Source organism: Anolis sagrei, chromosome X, assembly GCF_037176765.1.
Source record: "Anolis sagrei isolate rAnoSag1 chromosome X, rAnoSag1.mat, whole genome shotgun sequence".
NCBI lineage: Eukaryota > Metazoa > Chordata > Lepidosauria > Squamata > Dactyloidae > Anolis > Anolis sagrei.
In genome coordinates this window covers 93919422-93947264 of record NC_090034.1, presented here as the reverse complement: position 1 = coordinate 93947264, position 27843 = coordinate 93919422, and the positions used below count along the sequence as shown (strand labels likewise).

The following is a 27843-nucleotide window of genomic DNA, read 5'->3' as shown; positions in this document are numbered from 1 at the left end:
GCTGGGCCTAACAGCGGAAGCTTATCCTGCTCCCGGGATTCAAACCACCAACCTTTCGGTCAGCAAGTTCAGCAGCTCAGTGGTTTAACTCGCTGCGCCACAGAGTTAAACCCACTTTTCCCCCCATAAAGAATAGCAATTTGTGCAGTGAAAATAATATTTTCTGTACAGATTTCTGTTCCATGGGAGTGTATTTTATAGTTGGAGTGCTACTATTGAGAAAATGAAAACAATTGCATTGTGAAACTCAGGGCCCATTTAGACTACAGTATTATTGTGATATTAGTCTACTGCTGTGATTCTAATCTTTGGGTGTCTGGGATTTGCAGTCCTAGCTGGCAATTGAGCTGAAGGAAAATATCTTCATCAAACCAAGAATATTTGGGTGAAAAAGCCATCTAACATTCAGATTATTTTTGCTTTGAGCCTGGCATTTATTTTGACCCAAGGAAGCAGAGAAAATCCAGAAACTGCACTCAATTAAAATGGAAAGTGATATGATGGAGTGAATGCAGAATGGAGGCATTCCCACACTGCTGCTTTTTAGCCAAAGGTCTTCATCAGCAGAAGCCCAGAGACAGTTGGCAGGAGGAAACTTCTAGGTTGAGACGCCTTAGAAACCTTTGGGTTACACTCAACCTCATCAAGTTCACCAGTGAAAAGAGGGATTTTGTCCTCTTTCATTGTTATACAAACAAGCTCACTTGTGCAACCTTTCATAATACTGTCGACGATTCTTCCATCAGGACCTAGGAGAGAAGAGGGATGGTTAAGGAACCAGTTATGCAGGTATACTCCTCTCCAAATTACACTCCATCTAATCTTTTTTTTCCCCTGCCACAAAGAGTGCATCCACATTATGGAATTAATTATGTTTGACTGCCATGGCTCAATGCTATGGCTCAATGCTATGGAATCCTGGGGATTTTGCAATATCCAGTTAATTGCCATGGCTCAATGCTATGGAATTCTGGGGATTTTGCAATATCCAGTTTTGGATAGCAAAGAGAAGGGTAAACACTCCTGCAGTATTTGCTTTGATATCTATAAACTTCATCACACTGGGGAAAAAAATCCACATATAATCTGGTTTCTGCCTCCTGCAGAATTCTGGGGTTTGTAGTTTAGTGAGGCTATTAAAGGCTCCTTCCTAAATTACAAACCCCAGAATTCTGTAGGAGGAAGAAACCGTATTTTAAGTGGATTCTTTCCTTAGTGTGATGAAGCCCCTTGCCCTTGTTCAGAAGATTTTGCCCTTCTTTCTGACCAGGCCCGTAGCCAGGATTTCGTTTCGGGGGGAGGCTGAATTTTTTTTCAGGGGGGGTTTCGGGGGGGCTGAGTTTCGGGGGGGGGCTGAGTCTGAGTGAAAGAGGGTCTAGCCTAGCAAACCTTTTGTATCATTACCCCAATACCCCCATGTATATGGGAAATAATGAGTATGGTGATCAGATCATGATATGAATAAACATAACAGTTTAAATAATGCACCAATAAGGCCTTTTCGCGAACCACCATGAACATTTCGGGGGGGGGGCTGAAGCCCCCCGACCCCCCCCCCCCGGGGTACATGCCTGTTTCTGACCCTTTGATGATTGAATTTTGAAAAAAAAATGGTTTGTTGTAGAAACAAGGATTGCTGAGAAAGCTTGAGCTGAGACGCCTTTTTTCTCATGATAACTCTTCCAGGAGTGAATTTCCCTTCTGAGTGGTAGATTTCTCTCACTTTCCCTTGTCTAACCCTATTCTTAACTGTGAGTTGTTTGTAAGATGTGATGGTTGTAATTTGGGGAGCTCCACTGGCTGCCATTCATTTTCTGGACCCAATTCAAGGTGCAGGTTCTCTCCTACAAAGCCCTGAACCTTTGTGACCGCATCTCTGTATACGAACCCACACAATCTCTTCGATCATCTGAAGAGGCCCTGCTCATGCTCCCACCTGTATCGCAAGCGCGATTGGTGGGGACGAGAGAGGGCCTTTTCGGTGGTGGCCCCTCGACTCTGGAACTCTCTTCTAAGGACATCAGGCATGCCCCAACCTTGGCAGTCTTTAAGAGGAGCTTGAAGATGTGGTTGTTCCAGTGTGCCTTCCCAGAATAATGTTCCCATAGCACTTTGTCCTCCAAAGCACTTGATATTGTTTTAAGTCTACTTGTATGTTTCCACAAACCGCCCCATCACTCTTTTCGCCCATGTCCAGCATTATTTTTTAATTTTAATTACATTTGGCCTACCCAAAGATTTTAAAGTGTGTTGTCTCATTTGATAATGTTTATGTTATTGTTTTACTGTTTTAAATTGCTTGTATTGTTATTGTTATTTCTTGTATTGTTGTATTTTGGGTTCGGCCTCATGTAAGCCACACCGAGTCCCTTGGGGAGATGGTAGCGGGGTATAAATAAAGTATTATTATTATTATTATTATTATTATTATTATTATTATTGGGGATTGTCTGAACTGGGATATTACAGTTAGAGTGGTTTCAAACTGCATTAATTCTATAGTATTGCACCCTAAGTCATTGTAAGTGAAAGAAGCATTGCTCCTTTGTTACATGTCCTTGCACTCAAGTCGCCACTCCTCCTGTGGCAACCCTATGAATTTCATAGAGTTTTTCATGGGTAAGGTTTACCATTATCTGTTGTGGCTCAGCAAGTGGATGGGAATTTTTCTGATGTTTCAGAGGACGAGGGAATTGATGGATTCAAAGTAAAAAGTCAGCTAGTGATCCAAGAGAATTACAGGCTGAGGAGGCCTCTGTTTAAAACAGCTTCACTGGCTTCCGAGCCAAATTTAAGGTGCAGGTTATGACCTATAAAGCCCTAAATGGTTCGGGCTCTGCCTATCTTTGCGATCGCATCTATCTTTGCGATCGCCCCCCCCCCCCCCCACCTCTGCAACGCCCTTCCTAGAGAAATAAGACAGGCCCCATCCCTCCCCTCCTTTCGTAAGAGCCTGTAGACCTGGTGGTTTAAACAAGCCTTTGAGAACGACTATTTCTAGCTCATCCCCAGATACTGTTGAATATGGCCATATCTTTTTCTACCAATTACCCAGGTTACTTCCTCCGATTAGGCCCCATAAATGAATAGCCATAGACTCTATCTAATTTCCTGGGCCCTATACAAATTGCACTAGCCTCGGCCCGGCCTTTTAAATTGCCTTAAACAGGCAGGATTATCTTAAACATGTATGTGCTATTGTGATTTTTTTAATGCTTTTATTGTCTTGTTAATTTTATGTTTATGCTGTTTTCTTTGTATGTATTGATGATTTTACTTGGAAACCGCTCTGAGTCCCCTTGGGGAGATGGAGCAGTATATAAATAAAGTTTTGTTGTTGTTGTTGTTTTGGATTCCTGTGCTCATTCCCAAGCAACAGGAAGCGAAGATGTCAGTTTCCTTGTGAAATGGCCTTTGGCCAATGGGGAGTTTTCCCATGAAGCCAGATTAGGTCTCCAGACAGAGGGAGTGAAAGATAGATTAATTAGAAATTCTTAGAAACTCTGTGAGAAGTCCTTGAAGCCCAGGTGTGTCCAACATGATCTCATGACTTCTTGGTCGGGCTTACACTTAAATCAAGTGGTGTTTACTTGGTGCCTTTCAGAGAGGACAATGTTGCCATATGATAGTGTTCCTGTTTCGGCTCTCAAGTTCATGATTCAAGTTTCCTGTGTTTGCCTATGTTCCTTTTTCCAAGGGTTTGCCTTGAAAAAAGTTCCTGCTTTCATGCTTATGGATTTATGCCTGAGATTTTGGCTCTCTTGACTTCATGTATTTTGCCATTTTTGGATTGCTGCCATTTTGTATACGGACTGCTGCTATTTTGTGTTTCCTTGTCTGCTGCTATTTTGGGAAATGCTCCTTTTCCCCTTTGTACATGCTTTTCTTAATAAATTGATGTAGTTAGTGCTACTGGACTCTGGTGTGATGATGGGTGAAAAGGTGTCTCAAGGCTAGAATGTAACATTTCTTTCCTCTAACCTGTCCGGACCATCATATAAAATGTTCTATGTTGAATGACTGCTGAAGATACCTTTTTGGAGAGCCTTTCCAAATGGCTTCACAGACTCAATGGATCTACAGGGGAGCTTACCTGGTCACTCAGGTAAGCATAACATAAACCAAATCCTTAAAATGTGCCCAGTTAAAATTAGGTAGCCAGTCAAATTCCTTTATGTGCTGCCTTCACACAGAAGTCTGAATGAAAACATTTTGCACTAACTTCAAGGGTAGCCCCAGATTCGGCACAATTCAGCAGTCTAGCCTTGAGGTTACTAACAGCTGGATCTGCGTAATCAAGTTATCCCTCTCCAAGAATGACCAATATATCAGCTGAAACCAATAAAAGACTCCAGAGGTAAACTAACAGGCTCCTTACAAAAGAGGAAGTGTCTTATATATCAGGAGGGACTTACGTTGTATGCGTGTGGTTCTGATACCAATGCAATGGGTGTCTTCTCCGGTACATTTCACTGCCTTTTCCTCACATGTTTTTGACCAAGCAAAGCAGCCAGGGCATTCCTTTCCATTGGGGGCTGTTTTTCCTAGTTTTACTGACAAAAAAAGAGTGGAAACTTAGCTCTATGCATGCTAAATAATGCAAAAGCAGAAATATTACTAAATACTGTATGTTGCGTGCATAGTTGAGTTTTATCAGAATAAAACCATGAGATAGTGTTCCTGTCTCGGCTCTCAAGTTCATGATTCAGGTTTCCTGTGTTTACCTATGTTCTGAGTCCCCTTCGGGGTGAGAAGGGCGGCATATAAATGTCGTAAATAAATAAATAATAAAATATTGAAGTGTATCCACAGCTATCTGCAAATTAGAATTCCCAGATTTCAGGGTCTAATTCTGAGTCTCAGGTCCTTCTCTGTTTTCTCCACTCCTCGGGGAAAGGGGGAAGGAACCCAAGGTGAGGGTGCTGCCCTGAAAACTGTATCTGTGCGTGTCAGTGTGTGCATGCAAATGTAATTTGATCATTTGTTTTTAAATGTATAAAAACATAGTATAAAGTGCAAGGATGTGTGACTACTACGCAGAACAACTAGGGACTAGTTTTCATATAGGGATATACATATGCTAAGTCAGGCCTTGCATAGTAAAGGTAAAGCTTTTCCCCTGACATTAAGTCCAGTCGTATCTGACTCTGAGAGTTGGTGCTCATCTCCATTTCTAAGCTGAAGAGCTGGCATTGTCCATAGACACCTCCAAGGTTATGCGGCCGTAATGACTGCATGGAGCGCCATTACCTTCCTGCCAGAGCAGTACCTATTTATCTACTCATATTTGCATGTTGGCAGAAGCTGGGGCTAACAGTGGGAGCTCACCCTGCTCCCCAGATTTAAACCAGCGACCTTTCGGTCAGCAAGTTCAGCAGCTCAGTGGGTGTAACCCACTGTGCCACTGTGGGCTCCAATGCATACAGGGCCAAAAATTTACTATCAGTCAATTGACATATTTGGCAAATAGGAGTGGTAATAGAGTTGTTCCGATAGTATTGTACATTGCAGCTGTGAATCCTAATAATAATAATAATAATAATAATAATAACTTTATTCTTATACCCTACCCCCATCTCCCTGAAGGGACTGGGGACGGCTTACAGAACTGCACAAAGTGCCTAAAAACAAACATAAAAATGAAGCACAATATAAAACACAATAAAATAAAACACATACACATATAAAAACATCAACTCAGGCTCAGTAAAACTGAAATCATAAGCCAGTGGCAGTAAGCTGCTGTCAAGATGGCCAAGCTGTAAGCAATAGGAATGGAATAAGTGCAAGCTGCAACAATAGACAGAGGGCATAGTATAAAGTGCAAGGATGTGTGACTACTATGCAGAACAACTAGGGACTAGGCATTCTCAAAGGCCTGTCTTCAAGTCCCTACGAAAGTCCCTATATTTCACATTGGGAAGTGTACATTGCGCATTGCATATTACATAATGGCACCCAGTAAATGATGTGTTGCACACTGTCGCCATTCTATATGTGGGGTGGCATGGCACGGGTGAAACTTATCTCCAAACTGGAAGATATACACTGAACTAAGGGGATGTTGGACTTGAAGCCTTATTATTTGGGATTTTATTTTAAATAATTAAATGTAATTCTCTAAAAAATGTTGACATTTAATGTAGCATGTTAAAGACGTTATCGAGGAATACTTGTCACCTTTGTAACATCTCGAGGACCTACCCACAGTGACAATGCATGTCATTGTCCTTCAGACTCCAATTTTGGTTCTGAAAATTCATGTCAGGGAAGCAAAGAAAATCCAAAAGAAATGATGAAGAAGATGGCTTCCCAGGTGAGCGACAAGAAAGAACACATCTGATCTTATATCTACAGATCTACATATGAACTCCTTTCAATCAAAAGAAAAATTAAGATGCTGAAAAATTAAGATGCAAACAAAATTGATATACGTACATGGAGGAACATCTTTGGGGCAGTTTTTGTCTTTGCAACAGGCTATTGATGACATATAGCTTCTTCCATTCCCCACAGAAAAGTGCATTTTGTTAAAGGTACAGATTTTAGAGTAATCACAGGACTTCTCAACAATGTGTTCTGTTACTCCACCTACAAGTAAAGGAGAGATGGAATTATTTTGTGACTAGCAGAAGATCCATCCATAGGATGAGTCTGGTTTTTAGTTATTTTCAGCAGTTCCAATTGTTTGTTATTTATCTATCTATTTATTTATTTCATTTCAACCCCACCTATCTCAACCCCGGAGGGGGCTCAAGACGGCTTACAAATCTGGCAAAAATTCAGTGCCGCACAGGTAAACAATAAAACACATCTTGTAAAATATAACAGTCTAAACATATAAGTAATCAAAACACATATCAATCAATCAAAGCCAAGTCTTTGAAGTTGCCTTCAAAGTCAACTCTGACTTCTCTACTTTTCTTGGCAAGATTTATTCCTGAGGAGGATTGTCGTGGTCTTGCTTTTAGGTTGAAAAATTGTAACCTGCTCAAGATTGCCCCAGGAGATCAGTCAATGGCACCCACAAACCACGGCCCTCCAGCTGTTTGGGCCTCCAACTCCCAGAATTCCTGACAATTGAACAAGCTAGCTAGGCCTTCTGGGAGATGGAGACCCAAACATCTGGAGAGCCGCAGTTTGAGGATGCCTGGCTAGCTAATGGGTTTCTATGGCTGAATGTGAATTTGAACCCTAGTCTTCAAGAATTCTAGTTTCTTTCAAGGACCCAATCTATCAAGATGAAATCTCTGTAACTGACAGTTTGATGACTCCATGGATAAGTACTAGGGTTGGATAGGTTCATTCAGAAGAGCTTGAAAGTTGTAAAAACTTCCGAATTTTGACTTTCGAAGCAGTTTTGATCCACGCAGGAAAGATGGGGGGGAATCCAAATTTGAATCACTAACCTTTTTTCTGAAATATTCCATGTTCTGATGTCTCCCAAGGTTATTTTAATTTTCAGAACCATTAAGCAACTTTGCAAAAGCCTAAAAAGTTTTAAAATCTCATGCTTTCCCTCCCCTGGCGATGCAAGGGAGGGATGAGATGGTTGTGGCTAAGCACAGCCATTAATGTAGTTTGTGAAGGCCAAGCCCCCAATGGTAGAGATTGCAAAAGGCCCTGCTGTTAAACTACATTTCTCACACTGCCTTGCTGCTCATTAGCCAAAATGGCTGAAGGACCTCTATAGCTATCTGTAGCAGTCTTCGTCTAAATATAAAATAAACTTATTGAATCTACAAAGGTGTCTAAAGAAGGCAGCAAAGCAATAAGCAACTTTTGCAAAGCCAAGAGAACATAAACTGCTTAAACCTTGGCCTGATTGTCATGAAAAAGGCATTGCGTAGCCAACCACTGCCAGCCAGCCCTTTATGTCAGTAATTAATGATAAAATAAAATGATTGATTGCATCTGCAAAAAGGAATAAACGGAGGATGTGTCTTGAAGGTCCCTCCAACTCAATAGAGGAAGTAAATAGATGTCAGTAAAGTTTGGATGGTGCCTTTCTGCTCAGAAGAAGGGGATCAGTCTAGATTTCCCTTGATAGGGTCTGTACTATGATTTCTGTCCTCCATCAATTTAACACAGTTTGTGCCACACAAACAAAGTTTCTGGAGTAGAACAACTACTTTCAAAGTAAAGACCACTCAATGAAACAGGAAATAACACTTTCAAACCAGGAACAGATTTTCTTTATTATTAAAAATGTTTTTTTTATAAAAGAAACTTTGAAAAATTGCCAAAACTCCATGGATAAGGCAAAGGTTATGAAATTTGGTGAACTAACAGTGGTCCATGTGTTCTACCACTGTAACAAGTTTCATCAGGATTGGTCTAAAAATGAGGGCGGGAGAATCCATTCAAGTTTCCTCAGTGCCAGTGCTTTTTTTTTTTTTCTCCTACTGTGCATGCGTGTCTGCCATTAACGAAGCAATTAGGAAGTTTCGGAAGTTTCAGTAAGTTTTGATTTTTTAAAAAAATAAATAAATTCAGAAGTGACTTTAGAATCCACCAGCACCCCTACATCCAAAATGAGTTTTGAACCATTTTTTTTAAATCAACCAAGCCTAATAAGTACTTATATGGCAATGAAAGAAATTGGAGCATGTTGAACTGTTGTTGTAACTGAATCCATCTCTGTAAACAAACTATAGTTTGTTTGCCAGCCATAAAGCATCATTAGTGGCCCAACCATGGTTTATTGTTGGAACGGAACATGGATAACGAGATTGGATTGTGATTCTATGATGAGACGTCGCGAATGATTTAGTGTAATTGTATTATTGATAGTGATGTTGTTATTGTTGTTTGTGATATTGCCTATATTGTAATTTGTTTTTATATGTTGTCAGAGGCGGCCCTAGGTAATTTTCAATGGTAAGCAAAGAATATTTTGGCGCCCTCCCCCCCAACCAATCACTGTGATACACACACACACACACACATATGGGCATGGACAAATTTTGGCCCTCCAGGTATTTTGGACTTCCTACTGGCTGTTTGGATTTGTGGGAGTTGAAGTCCAAAACACATGGAGGGCCAAAGTTGGCCTATGCCATCCATATATATACACACACACACACACACACACTAGCCGTCCCCTGCCACGCGTTGCTGTGATCCAGTCTGGTGATCTTGAAAAGAAAGTAATGAGAAAGTTGGTTTCTAATCTATGTAATGCCTTTCTGCTTGTGGGTAAACAGTATTTCTTCTTTCTTTGTCAGTGTTGATGTGGAGATTGTCTGGTTTGCCTACTCTGGAACATGCAACATATCATTGTCCTTCTTTAGGGATCCCTTTCAAATCTATGATATTATTTCTTCCATATGTGTGTGTGTGTGTGAGAGAGAGAGAATCATATAGATCTATATCTATTAGGCCTGTAGGTTTCGTTTCGTTAATTCGTTATTTCGTATTAAAATCGTTTTTTTTTCATATCCGAAGCGATATCAAAACAATATTTTTAAACCCGGAAGGGTTTAAAAATATCGAAGCAGCAGCCCCATGTATTTTACGAGCTGAAGCTCCGCTCGTTAATGGCATGGAGGCTGCTGCTGAGTGGTGCTGCAGTGGTGCCTGGGAGCCAATCCGGCGCTCCCAAGCACCCCAGCAGTGCACCATGGCAGAAGCCGGATGGCGCGCGGAGGCCGCTTGTGAGCGCACGCGCCATCCAATGGGCTCTGGCTTCTGCGCCCCCCTCCTCCTCCTCCTCCTCCTCCTCCTCCCAGATGGGAGGAGGAGGAGGAGGAGGAGGAGGAGGAGGGGGGCGCAGGAGCCAGAGCCCATTGGATGGCGCGTGCGCTCACAAGCGGCCTCCGCGCGCCATCCGGCTCCGGTTCCTGCGCCCCCCCTCCTCCTCCTCCTCCTCCTCCTCCTCCCAGGAGGAGGAGGAGGGAGGGCGCAGGAACCGGAGCCGGATGGCGCGCGGAGGCCGCTTGTGAGCGCACGCGCCATCCAAGCGGCCTCCGCGCGCCATCCGGCTCCGGTTCCTGCGCCCCCCTCCTCCTCCTCCTGGGAGGAGGAGGAGGAGGAGGAGGAGGAGGGGGGGCGCAGGAACCGGAGCCGGATGGCGCGCGGAGGCCGCTTGTGAGCGCGCGCGCGCGCCATCCGGCTTGTGTGTCAGTGTATACCATGTTCCAGAAGCATTCTCTCCTGACATTTTGCCCACATCTATGGCAGGCATCCTCAGAGGTCTGTTGGAAACTAATGGTGAGTTATATATCATCTCTCTAATACTATGGAATGTCCAGGGTGGGAGAAAGCCATTGGTGACCATTACTGCAACATTCACACTTAGCCTGTTTGATCAAGAAAAAATTTTTTTCTAAAATGTTTTGTAAATAATAACGAAAATTCGTAAATAACAAAACATTTTTTTGGTAAGTTTTGTAAATATTTTTAATATCGAAACAAAAAAACACCCCAATTAAGAATCGAATTTAGAAACAAATTTTTTCTTGATCAAACAGGCCTAATATCTATGGCTGGATAGCTCTTTGTCAGGAGGACTTTATGTTTTCTTGCTCTGGTGAAGGGAGTTGGTCTGGATGGCCATGCAGTACATAAATATCTATTTGAGGCAGAATTTCCAAGCTAACAATCATCTAAGTAAATGCAGCCGGACCACAAATAAGCAGCTCTGTTACATTATCTGACTAACAAGGTTATCCTCTGATCAGATTAAAGTGTTTTAAATTGTTGTTGTTGTGTGCCCTCAAGTCATTTCCAATTTATGGGTACCCTAAGGCAAACATAACAAAGTGCAATTTATCAGGTATCAAAGGGCCCTTCAACACTGCCATGTAACCCAGAATAACAAGGCAGATAATCCACATTATCTTCTTTGAACTGGGTTATCTGAGTTCACACTGCCATATAATCCAGTTCAAAGCAGAGAATGGATTTCAGGAAGGCCTTCGACAAGGTCCCCCATGGCCTTCTGGCAAACAAACTAGTCCAGTGTGGGCTAGGCAAAACTACGGTGAGGTGGATCTGTAATTGGTTAAATGGACGAACCCAAAGGGTGCTCACCAATGCTTCCCCTTCATCCTGGAAAGAAGCGACGAGCGGAGTGCCGCAGGGTTCCGTCCTGGGCCCGGTCCTGATCAGGATCTTTATTAATGACTCAGATGAAGGGCTAGAAGGCATGATCATCAAGTTTGCAGACGACACCAAATTGGGAGGGAGAGCCAAGACTCCAGAGGACAGGAGCAGGATTCAAAGGGATCTTGACAGATTAGAGAGATGAATGGCCAAAACTAACAAAATGAAGTTTAACAGTAACAAATGCAAGATACTCCACTTAGGCAGGAAAAACGAAATGCAAAGATACAAAATGGGGGACAATGCCTGGCTCGAGAGCAGTACGTGTGAAAAAAATCTTGGAGTCCTCGTGGGGAGGAAGTTAAACTTGAGCCAACAATGTGATGTGGCAGCAAAAAAAGCCAATGGGATTTTGGGCTGCATCAAGAGGAGCATAGTGTCTAGATCTAGGGAAGTCATGGTCCCCATTCTCTATTCTGCTTTGGTGAAACCACACCTGGAATAGTGTGTCCAATTCTGGGCACCACAATTCAAGAGATATTGACTCTAAGCTGGAATGTGTCCAGAGGAGGGCGACTAAAATGATCAGGGATCTGGAGAACAAGCCCTATGAGGAACGGCTTAAGGAGCTGGGCATAGTTAGCCTGAAGAAGAGAAGGCTGAGAGGAGATATGATGAGAGCCATGTATAAATATGTGAGAGGAAGCCACAGGGAGGAGGAGGGAGCAAGCTTGTTTTCTGCTTCCCTGGAGACTAGGACGCAAGGGAACAATGGCTTCAAACTACAAGAGAGGAGATTCCATCTGAACATGAGGAAGAACTTCTTGACTGTGAGAGCCATTCAGCAGTGGAACTCTCTGCCCCGGAGGGAGTGTGGTGCACGCTCCTTCTTTGGAAGCTTTTAAACAGAGGCTGGATGGCCATCTGTCAGGGGTGATTTGAATGCAATATTCCTGCTTCTTGGCAGAATGGAGTTGGACTGGATGATGACCCAGGAGGTCTCTTCCAACTCTTTGATTCTATGATTCTATCTGTATTTTATATGGCAGCATAGATGGGGCTGAAAACCCTTTCTACACTGCCTTATACCCTGGGATCTGAACTGACATTATTTGCTTTAAACTGGTTTAAACACTGCCAGATGATGATGATGATGATGATGATGAGCTTTATTTATTAATGTGGGATAAGAAAATAATCTGGGTTTAGATCCTGGGTTATAGGGCAGTGTAGATCCAAAACCCCTTCTACACAGCTGTATCCAGATTCTCTGCTTTGAACCGAGTTATATGGTACTGTAGACTCAGGGCCCTTCCACATAGCCCCATATCTCAGAATATCAAGGCAGAAAAACCCACATTATCTGAGTGTGGACTCAGATAACCCAGTTCAAAGCAGGTATTGTGGGATTTTCTGCCTTGATATTCTGGGTTATATGTTTGTGTGGAAGGTCCCTGACAGGTCCTATATCCTAGGATCTGATCCCAGATTTTCTGCTTTGAACTGGATTATATGAGTCTGCACTGCCAGATAATCTGGGATAAACTGATAACCTGGGATCAGATCCTGGGATATAAGGTCTGCCTGGAAGGGCCCTGTGACAATCCAGTTCAAAGCAGATAATATGAAAAAAAAATAAGAAAAAGAAAAAAAAACCCTCAACTCTGGGGTTTTTTTGTTTTTGTTTGTGCACATCCCCCTGCCATTGATATTCTGGATTATGTCGTTGTGCAGAAGGGCTCTAAACCTCCCTCTACACTGCCGATACTCACAGGGAGTGGGTGGCTGGGAGTGGAGTGAGGAAGTCGGCGGGAGAGGTCGCCCCCGGCTGCTCTTGCCCTGCCCCCATGGATGCTCCTGATGCCGCTGCCCAGGCACTCCAAGCTTGAGAGGGAGCGGGGGGCGGGGACAGCTCAGCTGGCCACCACCCCACCAGTCTCCCTGATAACGGGGCCTGCCGCTCCTCCTCCTCTTCCTCCCCCCTCGCCCTCGGCATCTCCGAGCAGCGCGGCCTGAGGAGGAGGAGGAGGAAGAGAAAGGGACGGAAGATGGGCTGGGAGGGGGAGGAACGGAAGGCCCCATGACCAGGCAGACTGGCGGGGGTGGTGGCCAGCTGAGCTGTCCCTGCCCCTGGCTCCCTCTCAAGCCTGGAGTGACGGGGCGTGCCGGCAGTGGGAGGGGCCATCCACAGGGGCGGGCAAGAGCAGCAGGCTGCGCCGCTCGGCGGGGGCGGGGAGGAAGAGGGACTCTGCTGCTGCTGCTGCTGCTGCTGCTGCTGCTGGTAGTGGAGGCGGAGAAGGAGGAGGATGGGAGGAGGAGGAGCAGCAGGCTTCCATACCACCACCAGCAGGGTCCCTCTGGCCTCTGCTAGCTTCCCGCGTCCCTCGCTCGCGGCGCCCCTGCCAAAATAAAGTGTTCCGCGACGGCTTACTTTGCGTAATGCTTGAGCCGCCCCTGTATGTTGTACACCGCCGTGAGTCGCCCTAGGGCTGAGAACGGCGGTCTACAAGTGCAGTAAATAAATAAATAAATAAATTTACAATCCCCAGGTTGCTTTGAAATGGATTTCCATTAGGTCTGAATCCCTCTCAGTCCTGGATTGCTTCTTCAGCTGCCCACCCTAAAACAGGAGCTGGCAAAAGTGAATGGAGGAAAACAAACTAGAGGTGTGGAAAAGAACTTGTGATTTGTTTGGTACTCGTTGGCTAAAAAAAAATCTATGTATGAAACATGGCTTAATGTAGCACTCTACAGTGTGGGTGGACAACTGAGAGAGACTAGTGAAGCACACAGGCACTCTTGGAGATCTAGGAGGAACTCCCTTCCGTCCCATCACAAAAATATATTGAATCCCTTCTCTGGCATGGTATAGCAGTGTGGCCATTGGACTACAGCTTTGATGACCAGAGTTCAAATCCCCACTCAGTCATGGAAACGCACTGTGTGACCTTGAATGAGTCACATGACCTCGTACATTAAGAGGTGAAAGCTTGGGTGACCATCCTTTTAGCGTAGAGAATCGCCCCTCTTATATTGTCAGCAGTCCTGTTTCGGAGTCTGCCTCCCCATCACACTCACACATGGAAATTAGAGAGCTGGCAATACATTCATCTTACATTCATCACAAGGTCAGTATTACTTTTTTTTTGTTTGTAAACAGAAGAAACAATTACATCCAAAAAGCAAGAGATCCCTTGCCCTGCCCAAAGCCTCTTATTTTAAAGGAGACTGACACCAGTTTAAAATCTCATCTTCCTGTGGGAAAAATTGTTCTGCCCCAAATCCCAGAGGATAGAAGAGACAGCGATCCAGGTTAAAACCACAGCCTTTCATGGGCTCTTATTGATTTGTAGCGAACCCCGAAGGTTACAAGAGGCAGTGATCCAGGTTAAAATCATTGCTTTCCATGGGATCCTATTGATCTGCCTTGAACACCAGAGGATACAAGAAGCAGTGATCCAGGTTAAAACCATTGCTTTCCATGGGACCCTATTGTTCTACACCAAACCCTGTCGCAGTGTTTCTCAACCTTCCTAATGCCGTGACCCCTTAATACAGTCCTTCATGTTGCGGTGACCTCCAACCAAAAAATATTTTGTTGCTACTATGTAACTGTAATGTTGCTACTGTTATGAATCATAATGTAAATATCTGATATGCAGGTTGTATTTTCATTCACTGGACCAAATTTGGCACAAATACCTGATACGCCCACATTTGAATACTGGTGGGTTTAGGGGGGGATTGATCAATTTTGTCATTTGGGAGTTGTAGTTGGTAGTTCACCTACAATCAAAGAGCATTCTGAACTCCACTAACGAGGGAATTAAACTTGGCACACAGAACTCCCATGACCAACAGAAAATACTGGAAAGGTTCGGTGAATATAGACCTCGAGTTTGGGAGTTGTAGTTCACCTACGTCCAGAGAGCACAGTGGACTCAAACAATGATGGCTCTGGACCAAACTTGGCACAGATGCTCGATATGCCCAAACGTGAACACTGGTGGTGTTTGGGAAAAATAGATCTTGACATTTGGGAGTTGTAGTTGCAGGGATTTATAATTCTTTTAAATCAAAGAGCATTCTGAACATCACCAGCGATAGAAATGGGTCAAACTTCCCACACAGAACCCCCATGACTAACAGAAAATACTATGTTTTCTGATGGTCTTTGGTGACCCCTGTGACACCCCCTCAGGACCCATCTGGGGGTCCCGACCCCCAGGTTGAGAAACACTGCCCTATCGGATACACAAGACTGTGATTCAGTTTAAAAGCATTTATTTCCATGGATTCATATTATTTTGCATTAAACCCATAGGATACAAGAGACTGCTGATGGTTGGACAATGAAACAGGATGGGAAACTGGGTTGTTTTTTTTGCGCTATATGGGTATGTTCTAGAAGCATTCTCTCCTGACATTTCACCTGCATCTATGGCAAGCATCCTTATAGGTGCAGGCGAAACGTCAGGAGAGACTGCTTCTAGAACATAGCCATATAGCCCGAAAAACCTACAACAACCTAGCGATTCCAGCCATGAAGGCCTTCGACAATACATAAGATGGGAAACTTTTGGTGGTTCCCATCCACCTGTTTTTCAGTTGTAAAGTACGATAAGAGGTCGGAGCTCTGAACATGATTGTTGGCCCATATTCAGAGTTCCCTCCTTTCAGGACATTTCTGTCTCTTTTCAACCCTGGAACATGTGATGAGCTCCGTGCCTCTCCATGCTAGAAAAGAAGCTTAAGTGTCCTGCTAGGAGGAAATCATAAAATCATTGAGTTGGAAGAAACATTGCGGGTAATAATAATAATAATAATAATAATAATAATAATAATCTTTATTTATACCCCGCCACCATCTATCTCCCCAACGGGGACTCAGGGTGGCTTACATGGGGTCAGGCCCACCAGCAGAATTACAATAAAATAAAATAAAAATAAAATCGAAACACAAAACAACAGCATAATAAAATTCAAATTCATCCAGTCCAACCCCCTGCCAAGAAGCAGGAAAATCACATTCAAAGCACCCCCTACAATCAATGTGATGAGGTTGATTACTGGAGTTCCTTCCTTTCCAGACACTTTAACTCATGTGATGAGCTTCATGTCTCTCCATGTTTGAATAGAGGCTGAAGTATCCTAAGACTGGGAAATTTCTCAATGTAATAAGAGGGACATTCTCTCAGTCTCAGACCTGCTCTGAATGAATCTTGCCATGAAAACCCTGTGATAGGATCACCTTAGGGTTGCCATAAGTTGGAAATGACGAAGGCACACAACTACAACAATGCAACATTTCTCCCTTACTATATTGCCAAGAAAAAATAGCCATTATTTTAAATCAGGGGGGAATCAGTTCAAAGGCCAAAACAATCTTATCTTAGCAGCTTCTCGCCCACCTAGATTGTGTTCGGAATTTACTATGGCGCAGGTATCTTTGTTAGCACTACAGGTCTTCATGGGGCCATTGCAATTGAATCTGGTGCCATTGCGGGTATGGTTGCTGAAGATCTTTATACAAGTTTCACATTGTAAGCAAGCACCTGGGGCAGACAGAGACACAGAAAATCCATTTGTTGGCATAGGTACGTCTGTTTGTCAAAGCATGTGTTTTTCATTACTGGCTCTTAATACCTGCTGGCCAGCTTAAAATACAGACCAGGCTGTATGGTATGCACACCTCTACTTTTCACCAGAAAGATGGAGCCACTGAATCTCAGATGAAATGACTAAAGGGCTTTCATCCCCTCCTCTCACACCAGAAACAACTTGCAGTTTCTCAGCTCGCTTCTGACACAATTAAAAAATCTCTTCCTTCTTAGAACTGATGCCTGACAGTCCCTTCACTCTGCCTGAAGGCTGGATTGACTTTGCTTATATATACAGTGTTTTTTTTTTTCCATGTCAGGAGCAACTTGAGAAACTGCAAGTCATTTAGAAAAGTAATGAAAACTTACCTGGCCTCCATTACAGGCTTCAGCCAGCTCTTTCGGTGCATAGAAATGATTTGCCAGGAGGGGGGGGGGCACATGAATTTCCTCCCCCCCTCCCCCGCTCTGCTGGCACGTCATTTCTATGCACCGGAAGAGCTGGCTGAAGCCTGTAATGGAGGCCAGGTAAGTTTTGAAATGACGTGCCAGCAGAGCGGGGGAGGGGGGAGGAAATTCATGTGCCCCCCCCCTCTCCTGGCAAATCATTTCTATGCACCGAAAGAGCTGGCTGAAGCCTGTAATGGAGGCCAGGTAAGTTTTCATTACTTTTCTAAGAAGTCTGGAGGCTTGGAAGGGGGGGGGGGGTAGGGTCTCCAGACATTCTCTCTGGCTAGTCCCAAGAGAACATCTGGACACCCATCCAGAAAGCACCAGCATCCTTGCTATGGAACCCAAGCATCCTTGCTATGCAATCCAAGGATGCTTACAACAGGTTTGCCAGTATGGACTGGTTCTTTCTTCTTCTTCCCCCTTTAACAATAACAGCATGTACTTTCTGGGGTGGGCGTGGACAAGCCCCCAGGAAAATCCATATTTTTAAAATGGGGATTCTCCTGGGATAAAGGCCTGTCTGAATCTGTCCTCAGGTAACTCAGTTCAAAGCAGATATTGTAGACTATATTCTGGGGGCCCTTGGATTATATTCTGGGGACCCATTCACACAGCCCTATATCCCAGAATATCAAGGCAGTAGATCCCCACATTGTGTGCTTTGAACTGGAATATCTGACAGTGTGGACTCAGATAAGTCAGTTCAAAGCAGACATTGTGGGATTTACTTCCTTGATATTTTGAGATATAAGGCTGTGTGGAAGGGCCCTATGATACAAGGTGGAGGATTCAGGGCTTCTTTCATGGCATCTTTGGGCCCTTCCACACAGCCCTATATCCCAGAATATCAAGGCGGAAAATCCCACAATTTGCTTTGAACTCGGTTATCTGAGTCCACACTCAGATAATGTGGGATTTCCTGCCTTGATATTCTGGGATATAGGGCTGTGTGGAAGGGCCCTATGCTATGGAATCCAAGGATGCTTACAACAGGTGTTGTGATTTTTCTTTCCAGAGTTTGTTTGCCAGTATGGACTGGTTCTTTCTTCTTCTTCCCCCTCTAATGATAACAGCCTATCCGGAACTTCTGGGAGTAGGGTTTTTACAAGAGAGGCAATGCCCTCAATAGCTACAATGCTTCATTTTCCTCTCTCTATTGGGATCTTGACATACCCTGCCCACTTCCTATGAACACCAGTCTTGAATTTGACACCACCGAACTCAATGGAATAATTCTCCAGTGAGCTATCTCTTCTTCCTTACCTGTTGTTAGGAGCACACAGAAGAGCAAGACTTTTAGAAAACCTTGCATGGTGGTAGAAACTCCATAGACCCTTGTTCCACGATGGACTGGATTCTTTGACTCAAAGGCCGGGCGGTGACATCCAGGAAAAACATGCACACCATGTGATAAATTCTCCTAATATTTATGTGATAATGTAATAAAGAGATGAAACCCAGTTCATTAAGATATAGTTAGTCTTAGGCTGTGGTTATATGAGGCAGGTTACTCTGGGCAATTTGTGCTTCAGAGGTGCCCCAGATCTCAGGCCCCTTCTACACTTTCATATATTCTGCATTATCAAAGTGGGTAATCCACATTATTTGATTTGAACTGGATTATATGAGTCTACACTGCCATATAATCCAGTTCAAAGCAGATAATCTGGATTGTATACGGCAGTGTAAAGGGGGCCTCAGAGTAATCTATGCATCTTCAAAGATATCTTGCCTGATCCAGTAGATCTCTTTTATGTTCTTAGGAAGCCACTGAACAAACCATCTGTCTCTTACAGATGTACAGATGTTGTTGGACTACCTATCCTCTTACTCCAGTCATTGGCCACATAGTGGTTAGATTTAATGGAGCCTGACAACATCTGGAGGGGCATTGTCCACATAATTAATTAAAAATGGTGAATCTGTACCTTCAGAAACCAGAGAAAGTTGAGGGTTGATCATGGTTTTTTTTCTACTTGGAAAAGTAATGCTTTTCACATAATTATATGGATGTTGTGGGAACTTTTTATTTCCATGGTGAAGACTGAAAGGGTTAACAGAACTTAGAAATGTTGAAATGCAAACCTAAAGAGGGGTTTGTCCCTCTCCTCTGGCCTGCAGAAGACCAAAAGCCAAGAGGAGATAATGTATCTAGAAGACACAAGATGCTCTATAGTCAAGTATGCCCAGGGAGTACCCAGGGTGGGTTAGTATGCCCAGGGAGTACCCAGGGTGGGTTAACACCCAAAATGCTTATCTGTAACAATAATGTGTGTGTTTACGTAGTTTGTAGAGGGTTGTCAGTTAAAGACACTGAAGTGGCAAAATATGAGAAAAACATGTTTTTGAATGGTTGATCCGATAAGAGGGGTGTGTGCCCATGACACAGTGAAAAGACATGTATATAAGGAGACTGAAAGATCCAAATGTCAGAGACAGCTTTCTTTGAAGACACTGGTCTGTCTTGGCTGTTTCTCCCTGTGTGGCCACACTTGAAATAAAGAGATTTTTGCTTCACCTACGGAGACTGCTTGCCTTCTGTCGCCAGCCTTGGGGTGCCTAACTAAAGGGGTACCCTTCAAGACCACCTCTGGTCTACTACTGTCCAGGGGTATTACAAATATGAGACAGTAAGGGGCCTTCTACACAGCCACATAACCCAGAATGTCAAGGCAGGAAATCCCGCAATATTTGCTTTGATCTGGAACATATGACGGTGTGGACCCAGGGCCCTTCCACACAGCCCAATATCCCAGAATATCAAGGCAGAAAATCCCACAATATCCGCTATGAACTGGGTTATCTGAGTCCATACTCAGATAATGTGGTATATCCTGCCTTGATATCCTAGGATTTGGGCTGTGTGGAAGGCCCTTCAGATAACCCAATTCATAGCAGATATTGTAGGTTTTTCTGCCTTAATATTCTGGATTATATGTCTGTGTGGAAGAATCCTAAGAGGGAAATGCACCCTAAATAAGATGGAGAAAGAAGAAATATAAGGTGTAACTGAAGTGGGAGCTCAAGCTGACCAAAAAAGCCTGTTCAGTAATCCAATCCACTGGGTTATCAGAATCCAAACTACCATATATTCCACTTCAAAGCAGAAAATGTGAGATTCTATTCAGCTGTGTGGAAGGGGCCAAAAATGAAAGCTAAAACAGAGTGAGGGCCCTTCCACACAGCCATATAACCCAGAATATCAAGGCAGGAAATCCCACAATATCTGCTTTGAACTGGAATATATGGCACTGTGGATTCAAGCCGGTTCCAGACGGGACTTTATCCCAGAAGCATCTGCGTTAAAAAAAACACAGATTTTTCTGGGGGTCTGTCCACACCCACCCCAGAAAGTGCACGCCCGAGACAACATCTGGAGGCCCTAACCCCTCCCCAGACCACTTAGAAAACTAAAAAAAATTACATTAGAAGCTTCTACCGGCTCTCCCAGCATGTAGAAATGACACACCAGAAGGGGGGGAGTGATTTTCTTCCCTACTTCCCGCCCCCCAACTCTTCTGGTGCATCATTTCTACACACCGGAAGAGCCAGCCGAGGCTTCTCATGGAGGACATGTAAGTTTTTACTAAGTTTTCTAAGGGGTCTGGGGGCTTGGGGAAGGGGTGGGTATTCCCACAGTTTACTGGGCTTATATAGCCTGGTAAACTGTGGGAATACTGTCTGGACTGCAGTATTCTGCAGTCCAGACCCAGAAATAGTGGATTTATCCCATGCCTTCCAAGAAGGCGTGGAATAAATTCACTATCAAATTAATTCGCTGTAAACCAGGGTTTTCCTGGCTTGTAGTGAATTAATTTGGGACTGTCCAGAACATTGTCTGGACAGCCCCTCCTTTATTTTGGGAGTTCCCACAATAAAGGTCCTGTCTGGACCCAGTTGAAAGCAGATATTGTGGGATTTCCTGTCTTGATATTCTGGGTTATATGGCTGTGTGGAAGGGCCCTGAAAATGGGGAAAAGGAGATAAAACCTTAGTTTCCTTACTTCCTCGAGAAAGAATCTCAGGGCCCTTCCACACAGCTGTATATCTCAGAAAATCAAAGCAGAATATCCCACAATATCTGCTTTGAACTGAGTTATCTGAGTCCACACTCAGATAATGTGGGATTTTTCTGCCTTGATGTTCTGGAATATAGGGCTGTGTGGAAAGGCCCTCAGGAAACTTAATTTGATTGAATAACATGTCATATTAGGAATATCTAACCAGTAATAATAAACAATTTAGCAAATACCACCTGATTGATGTTCAGCTGGGCTTTTCCAACTGCCACTTGGTTCTTCAAAATTCCATTACTCTTATAGTCACCACGGCAACCTGTGGGATGGAAAAACTGTGGTCAGTTTCGCTTTCTACACATTTGATTGCTTCCCCAAAAGCCCACATTCATTTTGTCCCAAAAGCACAGCCTGAAAAATATATCAGACAGGAAAAATTTCTCCCATTTGCACTGCCACATCATCATCATCATCATTTGAAACACAACAAGATGAGTCCACAGCAGACACTCTCCTGGCTGTTGTATTGGATCACACGTCAGACACTTCCCAAGTGTCTAGGACTGTGTGATGTATCTGTGAATAATGTGTGCAGATCCCAGTAAGGTGGCCTTCTGCAGCTGGCAGATGGTAATTTTGTCAGCACCGATTGTGTTTAAGTGCAGGCCAAGGTCTTTGGCACTGCACCCAGTGTGCCAATCACCACTGGGGCCACCTTGACTGGCTTGTGCCAGAGTCTTTGCAGTTCGATCTTTATTTTTTTAATTGTTTTATTGGGGTTTTTTCCCCACTCCCACCCTCCCCTCCTTGTATATACAATTTATACATCCAACTACAGAAGTTACATTTGAAATATCAGACTCAGTCTTAATTTTTCCACTCTACGTCTTAGCACATTTTCGAAATAATTCCTAATTGGTTCCCACATCCTCTTAGTTATTGTGACCTTTTCCATTTTATCTATATTATTCCATTTACAATTTGATATTTCCACATTTAACATATTAACTTTATAGTAGTAATGTTGTTGTTTTGATAAGATGTTTTTTATGATAATGATGAATTGTGGATTATTTTGCACTATGTTTTGTAAATTGCACTTGTTTTTTCATGTTGTACACCGCAATGAGTCACCCTAGGGCTGAGAATTGCGGTATATAAGCGCAGTAAATAAATAAATAAATAAATAAATAAATAAATAAATTATACCAATTAATTCAGTGTCCATTTTGTTTTATCCTTCCAACCCTTCACTAAAACAATTTGTGCACACGCTATTAATTTGTCAACCAATTTTTCCTTTTGAATATTCTTCGCTCCTGTTATCTGTGCATGTAGTACATTTCTATTTGCAGTTTGATCTTTACATTCTCATATCGTGTCATCTTTTCCAATTGTTTCTTGTTAATCCTGCTGTCACCTGGGATTGCAACATTGACAATCCATCGTGTTGTTTTTTAACACGATCAAGAGGTCAGGAGTATTGTGCTCCAAAACACTGTCAGTCTGAATTCGGAAGTCCCGTAGGAGTTTGACGTGTTCATTCTCTGTAACTTTTTCCGGCTTGTGATCCCACCAGTTATTTGTTGCATGCAGATGATATTTGTGTGCAACAGTGTTATGCCTCTACTTGTAGTCTGTCTGCGCGATCTTCTTGCAACAGCTGAGGATGTGATCTATTGTTTCATCTCCTTCCTTGCAGAGTCTACATTTGGGATCTGTCCTCGACTTTTCAATTCTGGCTTTGATGGCATTTGTTCTAATGGCTTTCACAGAAGAACCCTAGCTACACTGACATTTAATGCAGTATAGACCCATAAAATGCAGACTGAACTGCATTGAACTGGATTATATGAGACTACAGTGCCGAATAATTCAGTTCAATCTGCGTTATAATGGCAGTGTGGATGGGGTCTGTGAGGCAATTTGTTCCACTGTCAAAAATGTTTAACAGGCAGAGTCTCTTTTTGTATAATTTGACTGTATTGGTTTGCATTCTAGTCTCTGGAAATGCAATAAATAAGATCACTCCATCGTCTACATCTACCAGCCTCATCTATTCGATTAGGAGCTGTGGGTTAAACCCTTATGCCAGCTGAACTGCTGACCTGAAAGTCGACAGTTCGACTCCACGAGACAGGGTGAGCTCGCATCTGTCAGCTTCATATTCCCATGTGGGGACATGAGAGAAGCCTCCCACTGGATGGTAAAACATCTGGACGTCCCCTGGGCAACATCCCTGCAGACGGCCAATTGTCTCGCACCAGAAGTGACTTGCAGCTTCTCAAGTCACTTCTGACACAATTTTAAAAAATCTAGTTGATTGCTTGGAGATGGCTGTCATGTCACTTCTCAATTTTCTTTCAGCTGCAGAGCATAGATTAAAAACTGTCAGGAACCCACAGGCCATAGTTTCCAAAACCTAAGGAGGGTGGTTGATGGGCAGAGCTCTTGGGGGTTTCTCATTCAAATGATCGCCATAACTGTGATATTTCAATCATGAGTTTTGATTTCCATTCTGTTGCTACTATATGTCAATTCTGTATATGTGTTTTGTATGCATTTCTATTTTTTTATGTCTCTCTCGTTGACTTCCTTCGTATCTTCCAAGTGGATATTCCTTTTCCTTCTTTTTATCCGTATTCTTATTTCCGTTCTCTCTTCTACTTATTATTCTGTATTATTACTTATTTGGTCCGTATAGTCTATCACTCTTGTCCAGTCAGTTTCTTTTATCGGGGTTCCTTTACTTTTAGTTATAAGATATGTTAATCTATCCATATTTTTGATGTCCAATACTTTCTCAATCCAGTCCTTTATTTCGGGGGTTCCTTCCTTCTTCCACAGTTTCGCATAGCACATTCTTGCCGCAGTATTCATTAGAAAGAGGAGTTTATCTGTGTTTCTTTCTATTTTTCCGTCAGTTATTCCTAACAAGAAAATTTCTGGGTTAAATAATAATTTTATGTTTAGGATTTCCTGTATTATTTTGTGGATTTTTCTCCAATATATTTGTGCTTTTGGGCACGACCACCACATGTGATAATAAGTACCATCCATCCTCCCACACTTCCAACATTTAATGTTTGAATTTTTATATGATTTATTTAATTTTTGGGGGGTCAGATACCATCTATGTGCTACTTTCAGCCAATTTTCTTTCAGATCTATTGCATAGGTGTATTTAATCTTTGTTCTCCAAATCCTTTCCCAATCTTCTTTCTTAATTGTTTTGCCCAAATTTTCATTCCATCTCTTCATGTATTTTTTCTCTCCATCCTTTTCTGAGTTCCATTCCCTGAGTTTCCTATATAACTTTGTAATTATCTTTCTATTGGTGTTTAGTATCTTGTCCCAGAAGGTCTCTTGTTCCTGAAACCCTTGTCTTCTATCTTTCTTAAAACATTCCGCTATTTGTCTGAATTGGAACCATGATATCTTTTTGTTTATCGCATTCATTTCTTGTTGAGTCTTCAGTACTATCTCGTCTTGTCCTTTTTTCAATAATTCTTTATATCTCGGCCAATTATACCATCCCATTTCTCTTCTTTGGTTGGCCTCAAGGGGGGAGAGCCATAATGGGGTTTTTTCACATATTTTTGATTTATATTTTTGCCAGCTTTTTATAATTGCGGATCTAATGAAATGGTTCCCAATTTTTTTTTCCTTTTTTAAGTCTCCATACCACAAATAGTGGTGCCAACCAGTTCTTAATTGAATTCCTTCCAGGGTAAGCAATTTCTCCTTCTTCAATTCCGCCCAGTCTTTCACCCACATTAATGCACTAGCTTCGAGGTATAACCTTAAGTCAGGAACTGCAAATCCTCCCTTTTTTGTATCTTCGGTCATATTTTTAAATTTAATTCTTGCTTTTTTGCCTTGCCAAATATATTTCATTATCTCTTTATTCCATTCTTTTGGTAGGGTTTGATTTCTAATTATTGGTAAATTCTGGAAGAGGAAAATAAATTTAGGCAAAATTTTCATTTTTATACTAGCTATTCTTCCTAATAGTGACAAGTTCATACTTTTCCAACTTTCCATTTCTTTTTTCATCTTTTTCCAGCCTTCTATATAGTTGTTTTGCAATAATTGTAAATTTTTAGCCGTCAATGTTATTCCTAGATATTTCAACTTGGTTACCACCTGGATATTCCAATTTCTTCCCAATTCATCCCTCTCTTTTTGTGTAGTATTCTTCGTCAATGCTTTTGTCTTCTCTAGGTTTAATTTGAAGCCCGCCACTTCACCAAATTCATTTATTGTATGTATCCATTTTCCTAATTTTTTCTCTGGTTTTTCTATTACGCAGATGATGTCATCAGCATATGCCCTTAATTTAAATTCCTGCCCTTGAATTTTTGCACCTTCCAATTCCTTGTCTTCTCTAATTTTATCCAACAGAACCTCTAATGACAGAATAAATATTAGCGGGGATAGGGGACATCCTTGTCTTGTCCCTTTCTCTATTTCTATTTTCTCCGTTTCTTGCCTATTAATCCAAATTTTGGCCTCTTGTTTCTCATATACTGCGTTGATCATATTTTGAAAGTGATGTCCTATATCCATTTCTCACATGAGTGCTTTAAAAAAATCCCAATTTACCCTATCGAAGGCTTTCTCCGCATCAAGGGCTAGCAGCATTACTTTTTTTTTATTATGAATGTCATAATATTCAATCAGATCCAGTATTGTTCTGACGTTTTCTTTCTGGTGTCTATTCGGGAGAAAGCCGGATTGTTCTTCTTTGATTCTTTTTGTGAGTAATTTTTTTAATCTCTCCGCAATTATAGAACTAAATATTTTGTAGTCTAAATTTAGAAGTGATATAGGCCTATAATTCCTAACTTTTTCAGGATCTGAGTTCTCTTTGTGCAGCACCGTTATATTTGCTTCTCTCCATGAATTTGGGATGGTCTTGGTTTCTCTAATTGTGTTCATATTTTTTTTTAAGTAGGGTGTTAATTCTTCTTGAAATGTTTTATAGTAAGTGGCTGAAAAGCCATCGGGGCCTGGGGCCTTTTCTATTTTCAGATTTTTGATTGCTTCTTTTATTTCCAAATCTAGGAATTCTCTATTCAGGTCTTCCCTTTCTTCTTCTGATATTCTTTCTATTTTCCTTTCTCCTAGGTATTTTGAAATCTTTTCTTTATCTATCTCATCATTTTTATATAAGGTTTCATAGTATTCCTTAAATTGCCTTTTTATTTCCTCTTCCTGCGTGTATATTTTGTCTTTTTCTTTCAATTTTGTCACAAATGTTGCTTCTCTATTCCTTCTCAATTTCCTTGCTAGCCACTTCCCTGGCTTGTTTGCGTTCATAAAATAGTTTTGCTTCAGGTATTTTAGTTCTTTTGCTCTCTCTTCTAGTTCTAAATGTTCTCTTTGTTTGTGTAGTATCTTAAGTTTATTGATGCTTTTGTTGTTCCGTGGGTTTTTCTTTAGATTTTCTTCCTCCTGTTTAATTTCTTCCATAATTGCTTCCCATTCTCGTCTTTTCATTTTGTTCTTTCTTGCTTTTTGTTGAATAAAGTTACCCCGCATTACAACTTTGCTAGCCTCCCAGATCGTATATAGGTGGGTTTCCTCTTTATCATTTAATTCAAAAAATTCCTTTAATTTTTTTCTATTATTTTCTATATCTTCTTCTTTTTTCAATAGATTTTCATCTAATCTCCATCTTCTTGTCGGTCTGGATAATTGCATCTTCATTACTAATGGACAGTGGTCTGACTCTATTCTCAGTAATATGTTTACTTCTTTTACACTTATTGTTAGAGAATTGGATAGCCAAATCATGTCTATTCTAGACCAACTTCTAAAACGGTCTGAATAAAAAGTGTAATCTGTTTCTTTTTCATGTTTTGCTCTCCAAATGTCTTGTAATCTGTATTCGTTTATCCAATTTAGAATTGATTTCGGTAAGTTCCCACTAATCAATGTTCTATTTCCCTTCTGTTTTGTATTTTTGCTTCTGTCTAATTTGCCGTCCATTACTCCGTTAAAGTCCCCTAGTATTAAGAGTTGGTCAAATGAATGGGTATCTAATTGTTTTTTTAACTTCTCTGAAAATGCTGTTTTGGAGTCATTAGGGGCATAGATATTACAGATTAACAGGGTTTTTCCTTGTATCGTAATGTTGACTCCCAAAAACCTTCCCTCGTCATCTTTAAAGGCTAGAGTTGCCGGTATGTTTGTATCTATGTATGTTGCCACCCCTCTTTTCTTTTCACTTGCTGAACCATAAAAGACTCTTCCCAATTTTTTGTTAACGAGATGTGTTACGTGTTTATGTGTTATATGGGTTTCTTGTAGGGCAATAACATGATACTTTTCTTTCTTTAATCTGTTGAATATTTTATTTCTTTTAATCTGTGAATTAATCCCATTAATATTATTTGAATAAATTTTTAGTTCTCCATACATTCTTCTTTTTGTAGGTCTTCCTCCTGCTCTCCCTCCTCCCTCTCCGAGTCTCCATATTCATCTTCTTCTTCTTCAGTTCGCTCGTCTTCTTCGTTTGTAGCCTCTTCTGTCCTTTTTAACCTCTCTCCTTCTGTGATTCCTTCTGTTGTTGTCCTCGTCATCCTATCTGTTTGTCCTCTCGATCTGTCTTGATCATCCTGTCTTCTTGAGGAGTTTCTTCCTTGTCTGGTCCTTCCTCTTCTTTTCCCTCCTTCTCTTTTTATTTTGTCATAGAAGTCTTTGGCACATTCCTCGTTTAAAAT

At 42.0% G+C, this 27843-nt stretch overlaps 1 protein-coding gene across 1 annotated transcript; it reads right to left on the bottom strand.

Annotated features, from left to right (window-relative positions):
* Positions 1-435: 435 nt before the first annotated feature.
* On the bottom strand, positions 436-27702 carry LOC137094858 (phospholipase A2 inhibitor NAI-like). Its single transcript, XM_067460776.1, has 7 exons — positions 27540-27702; positions 21355-21434; positions 18363-18519; positions 16458-16601; positions 6439-6591; positions 4416-4553; positions 436-749 (listed from the first exon to the last, which is right to left on the bottom strand). Exons 1-7 carry the CDS (start codon positions 27700-27702, stop codon positions 544-546), a joined length of 1041 nt encoding a protein of 346 aa, XP_067316877.1. The 3' UTR covers positions 436-543.
* Positions 27703-27843: the final 141 nt, after the last annotated feature.

Excerpts from the sequence above, each read along its gene's own strand:
- LOC137094858 (XM_067460776.1), bottom strand. The coding sequence starts at position 27,702 with ATGACGAGGACAACAACAGAAGGAATCACAGAAGGAGAGAGGTTAAAA. Across the intron at positions 21,435-27,539 it reads AGACCTACAAAAAGAAGAAT|GTTGCCGTGGTGACTATAAG; the intron begins GTATGGAGAACT and ends TCCATCCCACAG. Across the intron at positions 750-4,415 it reads CAGAACCACACGCATACAAC|GTCCTGATGGAAGAATCGTC; the intron begins GTAAGTCCCTCC and ends CTTCTCTCCTAG.